Here is a 17,675-nt window from a genome sequence, read left to right on the forward strand (position 1 = left end):
ACAATTAAATGATCTGTTAGAAAGTGACTTTTTGTTATATGGCCACCAGGGGGCGAGGTTGCTATTCGGATATATGGTGGCTGTTTTAAATGTGCCAATTTTTCATGTTCAATGAATTCAGTTATTCAACTGAATGAAAGGGCAAGGACAGCCTGCACTCGTGTCTTTCACTGCTCAGCATTAGGTGCCACAGGTTTATGGATCACCGCAGGATCACCACACCACTGGGACCTGGCCCTTTCACAATGCATCATCAATTACATCGTTTTCCAATGGAACATTATTCTTTGCAAAACAAAATAAGGCTCTTCTAGTTCCTAGTATTAGTGCGGTGGAATTAAATAAAGAATAGACTGTCGAAGTACAAGCTGTTTGTTAACTTCTTTTTGGGTCTAATTCTGTGCAGAAAAAAATGATTTTGCTTTCTTAGATGCTGTTCAAAAAGCACTTGATTCATGGACATCACAGTAAAGTCCCTAATATTTTGCCATGAGGAACAACATTTCCTGAAGGGATAACTCTTTTGTCTGTATAGAAAACCTGATTTTAATTTGCTTAAGATCAGATCAGCTAATTTCCCAGATTTACAGAGGACCTGGGTTGAGCTGACCTGATGATCTTATTCCCCAGTAATAATAACAATTGCTTAAACTTATATAGCGCTTTTCTGGACACTCCACTCAAAGTGTTTTACAGGTCATCGGGATCCCCTCCACCCCCACCAGTGTGCAGCCCCACCTGGATGATGCAACGCAAGAACGCTCATCTCACATCAGCTATCTGTAGTCAGCAGAACAGATCAATGAAGCCAATTCAATCCGGGTATATCAAGGTCTCATATAAATACAGACCAACTAATTAAGATGGAGAAGAGACATGATTAGAATTACTAAGCTTTATTGGTGGAACTAAATATTGACCCGTCACCCAATTACTCAACAGGTGAACTATTCACAAGCAAAGCCCCTTAACAGAGTGAGCTCTAGTGGGGGCCACTGACATTGATCTGTCTCCTGCTCCATACGAAACACAAGGCATGGAGATCCGTCCTGCCGCTGGAGAGTCGCCAATCTTGGGAAGACAAGGAGCATTTGGATTTAAGCTACAGAGAAGCAATCAACAGTCAAAGCTAGGACAGCCATCTTGTGGCTTGATTCTGCTGTGCTTCAGTTCCACATTTAAAATGGGATCTGGTGCACAGCGTTTTGTATTGTGTTTCATTTTGGGGTGGATGTCCTGTATTGAATGGTATTACTTTGTCTTGGGTGCAGACATTCATGGTATTTGGGGACCCTTCTTCCACTAAAATCTAGCGTCTACATTCTAAATGGGAGCTACTACTCCTGATGTTAAAAGGGGTTTTAATTTCCTTCCAGGGTTTTGAGGTAGCTGTGGTTTCATAGTAAATACAGTAGTTACAACAACAACATATATCAGGATACTATCAAATCCTTTCTCCCTTTAGCTGTCGTTACAATACACATTCCGGTCTTTCTTTCCTATGACACAGACAAGACATGTACTGTAGTTGCAGTGGCTGCGCTCAGGAGAGTGAGTCAGCAGAAAGATCCAGGGCTTTGGCTTCACAGATAAAGCGTTCCTTTATGCTGCACTTTAGGTCATTCCAGGCCATCTGAAAGCTGGCCACAGGATTGATAGTCACACAGTCCTCGTCCTCGTGATTGTCAGGCTGCCTCTTGTTCCAGTACCTGGAACAGAACAGCAACACAATTCAGCCAGAACATTATTGCACCTAGGAAGCTCCAAGACTCAAGCTACATTCACTTCAGTAGGCCAGGCTGTAGACAGTGCCCCTCACCTTCCAAAAAACTTTGCTCTACCTCTCTATCACTGTGTGTCACTAGATAAATAGTAAATAATTACCTCAACATCTGTGTGCACACATCTCATTTAGTGAGTTTCACGATCGTCATCCCTCCTCTTAAGGGCGCTCCGACCCTTTCGTATTTTAGTTCATTATGTGCACCTCCCCCCTGTTTAGTCTGTCATTATTTAAGCCTGGTGCTCCCGCTATTGCTGGCTCAGCACTGGGAGATGGACGCCCGGAAGACCGCCTACCAGTGGGTCCAGGAGAGACCCGATGGCATAGGCGCCCTGACCGTCTGAGTCCGGGGCTCGGAGCGCCTGGCCACGTTACCCTGGTTTTACTCCTTGCTCCTGTTCCGGATCCGGTTCCGGATTTTAACCTTCTTTGTCTCGGATGGATCCCCCGGTTCCTGGACCCTGGACCGCGCCCCGGATTCCCCCTTTGGACTGTCAGGATTGTTTGCCTTGGCTACGCCCCCCGAGCACTGGATCACCACCATCAGGCCCCCCTGTCTGTCAACCCCTCCTGATCCTCGCCGTCTCCTCCCTGTTGTCCTTCTCCACTTTGTTCCGGATTATACCGTCTGCTCAGGGTCCTGAACTACGCTTCACAGGAGCCTGGACTCCCGTTACAGTGAGATGGAAGTTTAGTACCTGACTCTGCCACTACTCTTACCCTTTTGTCAGTTTAGTGCCATCCACCCACATGAATGTATCCTCTTTTGCGGCATCGTTCAGGCCAATCCAGTAGGTTTCTTTACTGTGTTCGAAGACAAATTTCTGAATACAAAACATACAATTACAAAATTCCTTAGCTGGTGCTCTTGCACATTGCTAGACGCAGACAGAACAGAACAGAATCTTTCCAGAACAGAATCACATTGTTTCCTACCTGTTTTTCATCACTGTTTATAATCACCAGGTTAGCACCCAGGAATCTACAGTAAAAGAAACTCTCATTCCAATTCATTGCATCAGAAGAGAAGTAGTAACAGGTGGAGTTCATGTTTATCCAGTTTGATGGACACGCTTTACAGATAAACTCTGTATAAAGATAAAACAGACAACAGCAGTTTCTATCAGTACAGCATTATGTCTAGAACAGTGTATCAGTACAGTATATCTCATTTCTTCACTGTACATCATGTGACAAACAGTTAAGCAAGCTTAGAAGGGATATACTATGAATCAAGTATGCTCTTGGATTGTCTGGAAGTGCAGACCTAGGAATAAGAGACCACAGTCTACTACTTGTCTGGATAAAGACATCTGTGTGGAATAACAAACTGAGTTGGAATACACTAACGTTAAATCGCCTTCCACTTCCAGGTAGGACCATGTTATTACAGTAAGTCTGTGGTGCCACAACACCCATAATAGGAAAATTCTTCCAATGCATGGAAGGATCTCCTTCTTTCCCGCTGTAAGACCAGTACACTCTTGCGCTCTTGGTACCCCACAATATCACAAGTTCACCTCATGCTGGGACACACAAGCCCTGTACACTCACCCTGTGAACCGTTCTCTGCAACCTGACAGTACTGTTGTAGAATCGGGAATTTCTCAGACAAGACCGTAAAGAACTGGGTCCTCTCGTTCCGTAATTGGCCAACAGCTGCAGTCAGGGTAGTGATCTCTTTCCTGGCACTGTGAGAGGATGTGCCATCTGTGGAGAGGAGATACAAGCATTGTTTGTAGGGAAAAATAAATGGCACTGATTTTTGTGAACTTACAGTATATGCTTAGAATATTACACTTCTGACATTCAGTCAGTGGGGATGCACCAGACAGAATTCAAACAGGCTTTCCACGAGTAATCCTTCTGAAATCATCCCAGTAACCCTCCAAAGGATTGAGTACTAGGAATGTCTACTACTTTGCAAGATTTATTGGCCATATACAATTTCTTGTGTTAGGGATTTGTCTTTCTGCATACCCCAGCTTGCTCTCCAAGAGACACACAGACAGGGAGAGAAGCTTGGGGGCCATTTATACGGGGCCCCTGGAGCACCTGGGGTTCAGGGCCTTGCTCAGGGGCCCAACGAAGTAGGATTCCTCTGCCAGCTGCGGGATTTGAACCGGCAGCCTTCCAGCCACAGGCGCAGATCCTGAGCCATACACTGCTGCATCGCTGTCTATTATGCCTGAAAGGAGCAGCCCTGCTCTGCCCTCTGCTGGAATTCGATCGCAGTCATCCATGGATTCAGAGACACACCCTCCTCCACAATGTCAAGCTGCTTAATTTTCAAGGGGTTAAGGCCACGTCCTGGAACATTCTTAAAATGAAAATCAGGGGTTACCAATCCTGGGCTGGTAATGCCTGCAGGTTTTCTCACTTGCTGGGATGAGCTGTTAAATTGGTCCCATTTAGCCAACTAGCTGGCTTTTAGCTGACTTACATGGTTAAGAGCCGAGTTAAAAGTAATACCTACTGACTCGCCAGCTTTCCAAGATCAGGTCATCCCTAATGTAGACAATTAATCCATTAGGGCTGCTATTTGGTAAAGACCTTGCTTTTTTTTTTTCTTAGTGCAATAAACAACAACGGCAGCCGGGCAGCAATTCATTTTAAACCTCTTGGCTCTGGTCTTTCAGACAACCTTTTACATCAGGTATCCTTCTAGGAACAGTTCAGAACACTAGGATATTTGTACACATGGAAACACATGTTAAGCACTGCTCACATCTAACTAATGGTCACACAATCTAACTCAGGTTAACAAGCATCGGTTCATACAAGTGTGCTTTACACTCACGGTAGACACTCAAGGCTATGATGGCAATCAATAGGGCAGCACATAGCAGCCCCAGACACACAGCTGCCAGCCTGTAGGGAGGAGGGCTGGACTCCGCCTTCATTCCAGACACAGATTCTGGTGGAAATAAGAGAACAGGTAACACCATACTGAACTGTTGCACACTGAAGAAACAAGCAGGCGCCACTGTATGAAGCTCAATGCTGTGTACGAAGATAAATTGGCCAAATCCAAAATATCCATGGAGAGTGTAATGTGCGAAACCCCTGATTTCACAGTAAGTTCATGAAAAGAAGTGTGGTGAGAGGCAACAATACTCTTCCTGGAAAATGAAAACACTGGTCCAGCGAAGAGACAGCACTCTCACAACATAACTCTGTATTGCCACGGCAAAACTGAACAGGATAAACAATCAACAAACATTCATTTATAGTGTCAATCTGTGTACATTTCTGATATCCAATTTGCAACCGCTGTTACACAAGTAACTGGTAGAATTTGTTCACCACACATTTCCAAATTATCTTCTGGCCTGCACAGAACACTCTCTTCACAGGAAATTACAATACCAGTGTAGTGGACAAAGAGAACTGCTTCTATGTTCAGGGTTAGGAGAAGATGCACAGCTCGATGTGACTATAGTAGTTAAAACAAAACAAGAATAAGTAAACTTTCATATTCTTGTGCATTTCAGTCATTCAGTCCCTGACGACAGCTTGCTTTGCCAGCAAATAATACAAATTAATAATAATTTCACCTCCTATAGTGTGAATACGAAGTGCTACAGAGCACCTGTGCTTTTTTTTCTCTATCACAGCCTGATAATATAGTCATAACCAAGTGGTAAACCTAGATGGGTCAAGCACATTTTATCACAATAAATAACACAAATATACCACATACTACAGTTACAGCTATAAACAGATGTTTACAAATCATGAGAACCAATTTCCCTATTTCAAACAAAACATCACTAACCAAGAAGAGGAAATTTTAGATTGAATAATACAGGAAACCCCAATTTCCCCCACAGAAGACGGCAAAACCAGTTCTCTTATTTACTATTTACTATTTAGAACAATCTCTGTTTCCAGCCCAGGTCAGTTTGCTTGATTTAAAGTTGGGTCATTAGGCATATGTGAGACAGATCTATGAGGTACATGCATCATGAAAAAAAAATTCATAATGTGAATTATAATCATTGTCCAAACTAGCCACCATGGTAGTAGATTTATCTTTCTTAAAGTTGTAGCTTAAAGGATAAACATCTGTGGTGATGGGACTTGAGCCCATGGCTCAGGGCTGAGGCCAAAGCTGGGGACGTTGCATGGCTCTCAGTCAGCGACACTGATAGATAGATAGATAGATAGATAGATAGATAGATAGATAGATAGATAGATAGATAGATAGATAGATAGATAGATAGATAGATAGATAGATAGATAGATAGATAGATAGATAGATAGATAGATAGATAGATGGATAGATGGATAGATAGATGGATAGATAGATGGATGGATGGATGGATGGATGGATGGATGGATGGATGGATGGATAGATGGATGGATAGATAGATGGATAGATAGATGGATAGATAGATGGATAGATAGATGGATAGATAGATGGATGGATAGATGGATGGATAGATGGATAGATGGATAGATGGATAGATGGATAGATGGATACTGACAGAGGATCATGCAGACAGAGGAAGGCGGGAGGGCAGACAGCCGGTCATCCCTGCTGGCAGATGAGGGCTGGACGTTAGCGCTGTGTGGCAGGGCAGCTCTGCCTCTGCTAGTGCAGAGTTTATAAGGTGGAAACGTTCGATCCACTGCAATGCTCAGGATGGTTGGGTGGTTCTGTGCACATCCAGTCCTCCGATTTAGCCAGGGAGTGACAGGGGCTCTGGTCTGGTGGGGAGCAAGGTTTTGCCAGCAGCCTTCTCCTTAAGTGCAGTATACTGCTCAATCCTGGGGCTCAGCATATTGTCAGTACTGATGGGTGTGGAAAAGATGCATTTACTACTGTTGCTGCTACAGCCTACTGTGCTCACTATCTGCTGGGGCTCCACAGTGTCAGATGTGACATGGAACACAATAGAGGTGCACTTGTTGCAGAAGAGAGCTGCGACTGTCAATCTGATAGCTGTGCAGTGTCTTCTGCCCGGACCAGTGGGTGCACTATTAAGACTGAATACAGACTGCTCTATCTCAGCAGTCGGAATGCCAGTCGAGGGCAAGGACTGTACTTTGACTGGGTTATTTCCAGACAAAAAGCACATCACTTACTTTAGATGTCTGCATGTTCCTTTAACTTTTCAGTAGCACCATTAAATCCCTTTAAGCAGCAGAACTTCCTTCCCAATTTGCCATCTTGTTCTCCAGGTTTTGAAAAGCTCAGCTAAGTATTTTGATTTGCTTTCTTTTTTGTTGTCGTTGTTGACTGTTCCGTATTTCAGCTGCAAAAGTGTTCCTTATTTCAACTGAAAAACTTTCAAGCATCGGTACAGAGGCAGTCATATCTCCTGGTCTCACAGATATTGCAAACCTGATGACGTTTCTATTAGTAAAGAAACGCTGCATGTTCAAATAAAGGAGAAGGACTCCATCCCCCAAATTGTTTAAACTAGAGATTCTTGCACTGACACCAGCTTTTACAAAACACCTATGAATCGTTAGATTATGTGAGCATTATGTCTGACTGTTCCACAATATTAAAGAGCAGAATTCACCATCTAGGAAAGTTTTACAGACAGCTGTTTCACCCTTATTAGCAATCTTGCAAGAATCCACAGTACTTATCTAGCGTTCGGCAGTGTTAAGGATTATACAGCTATTCCAAAGAGCTGCAGTCCAGTTTCATCCAGGGCCTTGGATTCACAGTGGAAACTAGTGTTTTAAGTCGCCACGGTACCAATTAAAAAAGAACTGGGTTAAATCAGAGGTTGCCTGACCTGCTGGGTGAGGAGGAGGAGACGTCTGGATTGGGGAAAATCTTGCTGTTTTCACTTCTGCGTAGGTCACCTCATCTTCCCTCACTGGGAGAGAGAAGAGAAGTGAGGGTGAATACACACAGGGCCCGGCTGGACACTGCTGTATGTTAATACCATTCAGACAGGGAGAGAATTGAATACAGCCGCACTGCTAGACTGGACACTACATCTAATTATTACTACTCCAAAATGACAGATACTGACACGTTGACTGGACAGTCCAGTGGAGCCTTAAATTTGAAACAAGAAAGCAACCATTCTCAGTGAGACACTGCAGTATATGAAAACTGCATTGCAAAATTGAGAGACTCACCTCGTCCTGTGGGGCTAGAGTTTTTTGTGAACCTCACAGATGAGTAAGAAAGCTCCTCAAGCATTGGTAAACTCTGATCCACTGACCGACTGACCGAACAACTGATTGCTTGATGACCAGGCAATCTGACACTGAGCTGGCTCACAGAATGGCAGGAACAACTGTCAAGCTGGTATTCTTTGCAGATTCACATACAAAATATTACTTAAAACAGGAAGAAAGGGTGGAAGGAAGAGTCCTTACTCTATTTCACACTCAACTACTTCTCCTTTTTTGGTGTCAATGCTGTAACATGACCCATCCGTTGTCTACGTCAATAAATGCACACCAAGATACAATCACACTATACCACCAACTCTCTGGGCACTGATACACAGGCTAAGTCTATATAATAGGGGACTCCTAGAGAGTCCCAGTCCAATAGATTCGTATACGTCATTCCTAAATCACCAGATTCTTTGGACTTAATTTCAATTACCCTAATTTCCTAAACATAAATGAACAAATTGTCTTCTTTTTTATTCAAGAAAGCTTGTGCTTTTTAACCACAGAATTGCAGTTGCTCTATGTGGCAAAATGTCTGATCATTTTCCAAATATGGAAGTTAATTGCAGACATACCACCCATACCAGTAAACACTGGGGTGATTCGGTTATTACTATTTTATGCTGATTAGAAGCTTCTTCTCGTTTTGACTCCTGATTCCACTGTGGAATTTCCTTAGCGAGACCTGCACACCAGCAGCCCCTCGCTCAAACTATGTTTGTAATAGACACACATTGTGTTGTTAGATTTTGATGTAGACTCTTCTAAAAGAGTGGTTCAGGGAATCCATACTCACACAACACACACGAAACAGCTGCTTAAAGTCCACGAGAGCTCCAAGCCTCAAACAAAGTTTTAAAACTTGCCTCTTTTTTAACATAAGAACTCCCTCTCAACAACGTACTGTAAAAATCCAACCAACTACAATTGTGACTCTGAACACTAGGTTTAAACTAATTCTCAAATGCCTTCTCGGCTGTATTTTGGCAGCTAGTGGCTAGTTTGTATCATTACAGTCATTCCATTGGACAACCTGACACAATTAAATCTTTTCCTGTAATTTCATTTTTTACAACAGTAACCAGGTCTCCCAAAACCTCAAGTAAACCTTGTGAAAATATCTCCTGCTATGATCTTGCAGCTTTAACTTTACATACTTCTCTTTGCGTCACACATTTATTTTCAATTTCAGTTTCAGCATCAGAAAACGTGTCATATACAATGTTAAGTTTGCCTTTATTTCGATTGCAAAACAGCCTTCTGTTTTTACATTAGCTTTCTTTGATTTGAAATAGCACATTAATCACAAAATACCTGCATCAGGAAAGGCTACAGCACCTTCTACTGTACATCTAAATTAAACACATGTAGCATCTTTCATGCAACACAAAGACATAAGCCCTTCCTTGGAATAAAACCGGCTAAAATAAATAAGCAATGGAAGATAAAAACATACACAAAGCCAAAATTAAAAATGGCTAAGATGTTAAAGTGCAAGAGGTTTAAATTTAGTTCTACAAATGTCAAAGGTTTAACGATTCCTTATGCCCTTTGAAAAACCATTTAGCAATCAGGATACAGAGCAGTAGAATATTGCAAAAGGATTTCAACATCTAGAGACAGAGTGGTTAAACATGATTTTGGAAAACCTGGTGCTAAACCACCCATAGAATGCATTTAAATCTGAGAAAACATATTTACACAAAAAAAAATATATTTACACAAAGGGTGGTGGGAGTGTGGAACAAGCTCTCCAGCCATGTTTGTGGAAAATGAAACTGAACTACACGGTTTGATTTACTGAACAGATGCACTGAAATCCTTCGTAGTCTCCAATATTCTCATGCACTTAATGAGTCAGAAAGGAGAATTATATTTTTACCCTAGACTCCATGCAGAGCCAAAGCAGAATTGCTGAATTTGATGCAAAATGATAAGATGAATTTATATTAGTTTAAATTCAAGAAGCGGAATACTGCTCTTCGCAGTGCAGTCCAGCACACCCAGCTGTGGAGACTCTGTGCATTAACTTCACAGATCCTGTAAATATTGGTGCTGCAGTGGTGGTCATGCCAGGTGGTCAAGCCTTTGGCTTTGGGGTTGGCGAAGACACAGTCCTGTTTTTTTTGGCGAAGATCGGGTTGCTTGTCATTCCAGTACCTGCAACAGAGCTGAATGAGGTTTCAGCCTGAATACAGTCACACAGCCCAGACAAAGAGCTAAGACTCAAACTGGAACACAGCTTCAGACTCCGAGATCCACTGCTCTCTGTCACCCCCAAGAACCAGCACGCATAAGACGAAGAAGAAGAAGAAATGCTTACAATTATATAGCGCTTTTCTGGACACTCCACTCAAAGCGCTTCACAGGTAATGGGGAATCCCAATACTACCACCAATGTGCAGCACATAAGCACACTTCAGTGTTTAGATTTGGCTGGGTATGTCTAAAGCTCTCTGAATGGATCCTGCATCTCTCTTTCTCAGTCTACCTCAATGTGTGAGACTGTTGCGTTTTTTAGTAACATATCCTGTGACAGCCGAAATCTCAATCTTCCTGGCTCTGTTTCTTAGAGGCACAGTCTCTCCCTCCTACTGACCCTCTCCCCATTACACAGAGGTCACCACTTAGTAGTGTAGGTATAGTCAATCCACTAGGAGCCCTGTTTACTCCACCCCACTAAGACAAAAAAAAACATACTGTACTTTTCTCACGTTTCATTCAAAGAACGATTATCCACCCAGCGCCAGACGCCTTCTTCAGCCATATCAGTAAGGCCGATCCAGTAGGATTTTCCATTAGTTTGGTTTGTAATGAATTCCTAAACACAAGACAGCAGGTTACTTTCAAGCCTTAAAAAGGAAACTGGGACTGGAAAATGCTGTAATCCTCAGTGAATTTTGAAAACAAAAAAGGCTCCAGGGATAATTTGAAGTTATCCGGGTTGAAAGCTCTGCGTCTTGTCTTGAAGAAAAGAGTTGCACTGACAGGTGATCTAACGAGTTCGTAGGTTGGAGGTATGTAGAACAGCCTGACAATTTATTTAATCAGCAGATGATGTAATTGTGAAAATAAGGAAATGAGAGGAATATTCTAACGAAATTGGGAAAAAAAATGTTTTTTTTAATTCGCATAAGACTACTGCATTGTCTGTCCCCACATGGTAATTAAGTGGCAATATCAATTTAGTAATGGTATTGGGCTCATTAACAAGTTGTTCCGTTTAGACTTAAGAGAAACTTCAAAAACCTCTTTTGCTCGTTTTCATTCCAGCCATGCTTAATTACCTAATTGGAGCATTAATTGAACTAACGAGTTGCTTGATTGGAAAAGTGACAAGTTTTGTTTTGTTTTTTTACTTAAAGGTCTGGGATTGTATTTTGCCTTTGAAATGTGCTGGCCAGATCGATAGTTAAAGGCAACCGCCTGCATGTTTAAGAGCTGGGAACAGTTCAAAATAAATGTCAAATGAAATGAATCAAATGTGCAGTGGTGTAAAGGAAACCTGGAATGAAACAAAAACCAGCAGCACTAGGATTGGGATTCCTATCAAAATAGGAATTTTCTTTTCTTAACAAATCCAGATCTGAATTCCTAAAACAATGAAAACTCTTTGCAGTCCAGAAACAGCAAAGTGAGGATATAAATAATCATACTCCATGCAGTGTTTCGATTTCTGTTCTTTTGTTGTTTTTGGCACTCAGGTTTCCTTTGCATCATACAGAGAAATAAGGGAGAGGGGGTGGGGGTCTATTCTGGGACTTCAGATTGCATAAGAGAAAACATACCTCAAAGACAAGCAGACATCCTCTCGGTGGAAATGAATGAAATCAAAACTGAATGGCACATTCTTTTGTTGGAGGAATTTGTCCCCTGCTTCCCCTTGAAAGGCAGTCAGGGGTCCGTCTCAGAAGTTAAAAGACGTTTTTATTTAATGCGCATGGGAGCAAAGCACTCAGAGATGTCCTGTGTATTTTTCTCAAGATAATTAAACTACAATAGTCCATAAATATATTCCTGATCTCTATCACGCTTCCCTGTGCATACAGTGTTCCAAAATCATACACATCCTCCCACCTCCCTATTTGCTAAAGATCACTTCTTTTAACACAATTGGTTACTTACTGTAGGTCTGCAGCACGCATTCCTATATAACACAGTATCGAATTACATACTGTAGTAGCCCTTGTCTTCTGCATTCTTCCATTCCAGTTCAAACTAGTTCTGTCCACCTTATAAAATATTGCATCTTCTGCTGGAAAATTGTGTACAAAGTTCACAGAGACCCTCTTAACACTTTTAAACTTGGAAGTATATGGTTTCCACCTTATACCCAGCTATATTTTCAGGGAGCAGAGAACAGTAAAGAGAAATAGAGTGTGGGACAATGGGATGTTCCACCAAACACAGGAATCCAAACAAGGGGAATACAGTGCTGTCAGATGTGAGATCCAAGTCTCCTACCTGTTCATTTCTGCTGTTTATAATCACCAGGTCAGCTCCCTGCTTCCTGCAGGCAGTGCGACTGTCAGTCCAGTTCAGTTTATCAGCAGAGAAGTAGTAACACTTGGAGTCGAAGAGCTTCCAGCGCCGAGGACAGGGTTTGCAGACTCTGTCTGTAACAGACGACAGCAGCTCACATCAGTACCTCTCCATCTCTGTCTAAGTCAGCTCAATGCATTGAAGGAATGTCATCTCCACAAACAGATGTGATGGAGATGATGCAGAGCTCGGCAGCTAATATTTATGGACCTAAGAAAGGTTAGAAATAATGGGCGGACATTCGACCTTTCTTACACTTATAATTGTTAGGGATTTAATGAAGGACCTTGATTTCACGTGTTTTTTTCTGGAAAATGAAAAGGGTACCTGTTCCCACAAAGGCACTGGGTATTTTTCCTGACAATCAGAACCTTTTTTATTAAAGGTTGAGTTTAAGAGCTTAAGAACAGTTAATAATGAAAAGAGGACATGCTTCAGCATGTCCAGCCCATCTCCTAGTTAGTAATTGATTGACCCCAGGATTTCATCCAGCTGTTTCTTGAAAGAAACCAGGGTACCTGCTTCAGCAGCATTGCTGAGAGAGATTCATGGTCGTTACCCTGGGCTGTGTCATTGTGCAATTTGATCTTTTCCTTGCAATCTCTGAAGGACAGAAATGACACCTCAACACATGCACAGAAATCTTCTGCACAAATATCTTCTGCACAGATAGTTTCATCAAGCTTCCCATCTTATGTTAAAGTGTATTATTTTTTCTGCTACAGTACATGCACCAGCAAACACATTTACTTCTTCTGCAAGGGCGCTCCAGGAATTAACTGCAATGACAGGGATGTGTCCACTAGAGGTCACCATGCAGCTGGCCTCCGGCAATAAATCTCAATATACCATAGACCTCATCTGGTGTGTATATATACTGATGGAAAATGATACAGCACATCCTCCTCCACACTCTGGCCCTCCCGTCTGCGTGGAACAGGCTGAAGAGTGACTCATCCGTGAAGAGGACCTGATGCCACTGCTGACGGGTCCATCGCAGCCTCTGTCTGGCCCCAGCCAGTCGGGTGTGAGGTCTAGGAGGTGTGAGCAGAGGGCCTCTGACAGGTCACCTTGCTCTAAGGCCAGCAGCATGGAGCCTCAGTGTCCCGTCACTGATGCGGGCATTGTGTCTGCTGGCAGTTTCAGCAGCAGTACGGGTGGCAGATCTGAAACGATCTCTCAGATGGACCAGTCTGATGTGTCGGTCCTGCTCTGGTGTGGTCACTCGAGGGCCACTGAAACTTGGACGATCATCTGTCCTGCCGGTCTGCTGAAACCTTCTCTGCAGTCGGGACACAGTGGAATGACTTACTCCATAGTGTCTGGCAACACTGGCACATGACATGCCTGCCTGCAGCATGCCAATGGCCTTCTCCCTTGCTTCTGAGGCATTATGGAATGCACAGAAAACTGACTAAGTGTGGCCTTTTTCTTGCAGTAACCTAAGCTTTGAATTAAGGCCTTTTTAAAGGTGACCTGATCAGGCATTGTTCCACCTGGACCTCGTTGGGTAAAAGTGCACCTAACGAGCTTTTGTGTGATTGGCAAGTTGCAATGCCTCCCTGCACAAGGTGTATGGCTGGTCAGAGGGCTTAAAACAAATTGACACCTTTTTGTGAAAGTACATAAGCTATAACTATAGTATTCTCATTCTAGAAAATGTGGCGTTTCTTTTTTCCATCAGTATACTGAATATATTCCAATATACTGTATCTGGTGCATATGAGGACAACACAACTGTTTATGGAATGCATCTGGTGTACAGGGTCAGCAGGTTAGCCTCAAATTCTGGACCCGAGGTGCTGTCTGTGTGGAGTTTGCATGTTCTTCCCGTGTTCATGTGAGTTTAATCTGGGTGCTAGTGGTGTGAGTGGGACTAGTGGTGGGCGCCCACCCTCCTGTTGGTGTGGGTCCTAATGCCCTGGTATAGTTGTGGGGACATTATACTGTAGTGGGCACCATCTTTCGGATGAGACGTCAAACCGAGGTCCTGATTCTCAGATCAAGATCCATGGGTGTTTCTCGAGAGTAGGATTATCCCCCTCAGCCTTTACCGTGGCCTCCAAACTGTCCCCATGGCTTGCTCTTGCCCTGCGATGGACTGGCGTCCCATCCAGGGTGTACCTTGCCTTGCGCTCATTGTTTGCTTGGTAGGCTCTGGCTTTCCCGCGACACAGTATGGTATAAAGCAGTTTGGGAATATAAATTCGTATGAGTTTAACATGGAGAAGTTACATAGTTATATCGTCACAGTCAGGTGCCTCAGCCAGTCGCGGCTGGCATCATCCAAATCGGTGAAGTTGCCGGGGCACCAGAAGCGAGGGCAGGAGTATAGAATGTGGTCGGCTGTCTGCTCCTTGCCGTCGCCGCATTCGCAAGTTGGGTCGTCAGTGAGACCCCACTTGTGTAGGGTGGCCCAGAAACGGCCATGTCCAGTTCTTATTCGGTTCAGCTTGACCCAGGCTTGTCTGGGTAGGTCATTTCCAGCGGGTTTGTTAAATACTGTGTCAATAAACCGTTTCAGTCTGTGGTTGTTATTATTCCACGCGTCTTGCCACTTTTTCTTAGCCCAGTTGGCGCCATTGTCGTTGCTTTTTTCTTTCACAAGGCGCCTCATTGTGTTAGGAGGTGAGTGCCGGTTTTCTAGTTGGAGGATTGTGGTGTTCCGGTTGCAGATGGCATCGTGCAGCAGGTGGTTGAGGGTCAAGGAGAGCTACTTCCTCGTAGTGACCCCTGGGCAATGTCTCTGGCGTCAAAAAGCTCTTCAAAACGAACTTACCATGCAGCAGTTTGGGAAATGACATGACATGACAATTGTGATGTATGTGCCTGAAATCCAGCTGTGTCCATCAAACTAATCCATCGAACGATGTTTCATTGAAATGTGAAGATTGTCACCTTTTGGGTTTTATTTGTATAAAGGGGTTTTGCAGAGGAAGTAGAGCAGTAAGGCTTGTGCTGCTGCTGGGAGAGCGATAAGACTTTTTGTGTGTGTGTGTCATTGCTTGCAGCTTGCAGAAACCGTGTAAAGCCATCCCCAAAGCAAAAACGCTTACATTCCAGTAATGGATACAACAGTGACGGTGTGCATTATAAGCATCTTTTATTCCAACAGAGAGAGAGTGGGACTGCTATGTGTAAAGACCCTTATCTGACCCACAAACGGGCACTCAGAACAAGCTGTAAAACACATGACAGCAGCCTTAACCACACTTGTTGTGAAATGTCAAAACTTGAGATCATTTCAAACTTGATCGTGAGTTTCTCTTTTCATGCTGAGTACAGTAATCACAGAACACAGGTTCTTTGTGTGCGTCTAAAGGCATCGGACAGAGGGAAGCACTCACTCAGCTCAGTGACCTCTCCCTGTAACTCGTCATGGTCTTTTCTCAGGTTGCTGTACTTCAGCTGGAGCTGATTCAGTTCCGTCATCCACAGGGAATTATTCTGGGAGGAGGGTTGGTCACGCACTCCATTGTCTGGATAGAGAGGAAAACGAAGGGAACGCAGAGACCCACAGCAACATTATGGATGACTACTACTGCCTCTATTTCCATCCATCTGGTGATACGAATTAACCGCTCGTGAAATTGGCAGATACTTTAATCTTAAACAACTCACATTTTCAACGCTGGGTATTTTACTGGAGCAATTCAGGTCAAGTGCTTTGCTTAAGGAGATAACAGCTGTGTCTCAGCTAGGATTTGAACCCCTAACCTTCCAGTTCTGTTTCCAGCACCCTACCACCTGTTCACCTGTTCAGCACCTGTTCACAGCTCCACACCAGTGTCAATTCCAGTACACCGAGTGGTAACAGAATGCACCATAAACGTTCTGTGCTATTACAGCCAATGACGAGGGAAGACACAGGCAGAGTGAGCAGAGTCATCACATCCCTACTATGACCAGAGCCTTAGAAGTCTGTCATTATAACCCTACAATGACCTGGTCTATTTAAACGCCAACAAGTCCATGAGGCATACAGTATGATAGGTGTAACTTTAGAATAAACAAGTCCTGAAATCTCCTAGCAATCCTACAAACCACAGGATTTTTCAGACCAGCATGACTGCAAATATTAATATTCTACTAATAGTAAGAAAGATGTGCAGGAACATTCAACATTCATCCAGACTTTTGCGACTGTTTGCATACCACATGCTTGTTTATGAATGACACATACACAGTCTGACAGTGTGTTATACTCACAGTGGACACACAGGGCAATGATGATGGTTAGTGAGACTGCACACAGCAGCCCCAGGCACACTGTGGCCAGTCTGTAGGGAGAGCATACAAACACAACCCCTGGCTGATTCAGCGAGCCTCCATAACAGTGACCTTGCAAACAGAGAGACGACAAAGCTCCACAGGGCAGCCAAAAACATTACTAGACATTACACATCACAGGGAGGTGAGCTTTTCTCCATCAGATCCAATTCTATCCTACGGACAACTCGGGCAGTACAGACAGAAATGGCTCACCGAGTTCAGGATCAATCGCAGTGAAGATGTGTCAGGGTTTACAGAAGAAAGTTCATCTGTAAAACAGTCCCTGTGACAGAAAGAATCCACAAATCATTGCTAAACTAAAGCTAACATGCACGAAGACTGCTGCCTTACCAGGGTACAAGCTTACTGGTCTTCCAGTTTGCAAGAGGTCCAGTTTGCAAGACAAACACTTGCATTGTGTATTCTACAGACCTTGATATCTGTCTACAATTCTCTACTGACTGCAGTGTTTGTTTTTCTGTACTCACAGGTTTTCTGTGATCCTAGGTGACTGGCTGTAGCTTTGTCCACTGTGCAGTACACATTCTTTTCAGGGTCCAGCAGTCCACTATATACGCCTTCAGGTGTCTCATATTCACTTGCGTCTGGAACATCTTTTTCCATCTTCTCATGAAGACACAGGCTCTCCTTCCACTTTTTTTGACACTCTCTGGAGTGCCTGGACTGAGTAAGACTTAGAAGTCTTAAGGCTGAGTCTCTTTCCTGTAGATGTTGAAACAGGGAGTAGTCCTCTCACAACACAGGAAGTTGGGCAACAGTCAGAAATGCTTTTATAAGAATATTCATATTACTGTGTTTGTATGTGGATCCGTGCATTTGTGTGAGCTTATGCAGGAGTACTGTATACTGTATGTCACTCTCAATTGCCTCGAACATACTCCAAGGCAATGCCTGGGTAAGGAGA

General features: G+C 43.4%; 1 protein-coding gene across 1 annotated transcript; it reads right to left on the reverse strand.

Annotated features, from left to right (window-relative positions):
* Positions 1 to 880: 880 nt before the first annotated feature.
* LOC102687193 (uncharacterized) lies at positions 881 to 17,467 on the reverse strand. Its single transcript, XM_069183061.1, has 13 exons — positions 17,239 to 17,467; positions 15,826 to 15,957; positions 12,401 to 12,552; positions 10,651 to 10,757; positions 9,940 to 10,096; positions 9,094 to 9,097; positions 7,892 to 8,068; positions 7,540 to 7,623; positions 4,584 to 4,700; positions 3,338 to 3,493; positions 2,720 to 2,871; positions 2,504 to 2,607; positions 881 to 1,709 (listed from the first exon to the last, which is right to left on the reverse strand). The coding sequence occupies exons 1-13, from the start codon at positions 17,372 to 17,374 to the stop codon at positions 1,544 to 1,546; spliced, it is 1,644 nt and encodes a 547-aa protein (XP_069039162.1). The 5' UTR covers positions 17,375 to 17,467; the 3' UTR covers positions 881 to 1,543.
* Between the last annotated feature and the right edge of the window lie 208 nt (positions 17,468 to 17,675).

This window comes from Lepisosteus oculatus, chromosome 23 (genome assembly GCF_040954835.1).
Source record: "Lepisosteus oculatus isolate fLepOcu1 chromosome 23, fLepOcu1.hap2, whole genome shotgun sequence".
In the NCBI taxonomy this organism is placed as follows: domain Eukaryota; kingdom Metazoa; phylum Chordata; class Actinopteri; order Semionotiformes; family Lepisosteidae; genus Lepisosteus; species Lepisosteus oculatus.

Bases quoted from the DNA above. Each gene is read 5' to 3' on its own strand.
- LOC102687193 (XM_069183061.1), bottom strand. From the start codon at position 17,374: ATGGAAAAAGATGTTCCAGACGCAAGTGAATATGAGACACCTGAAGGC. The intron at 15,958-17,238 runs GTGAGTACAGAA...CTCTCTATCCAG, and splicing joins CCTAGGATCACAGAAAACCT to ACAATGGAGTGCGTGACCAA. The intron at 7,624-7,891 runs GTGAGTCTCTCA...TCTCTCTCCCAG, and splicing joins CTCTAGCCCCACAGGACGAG to TGAGGGAAGATGAGGTGACC.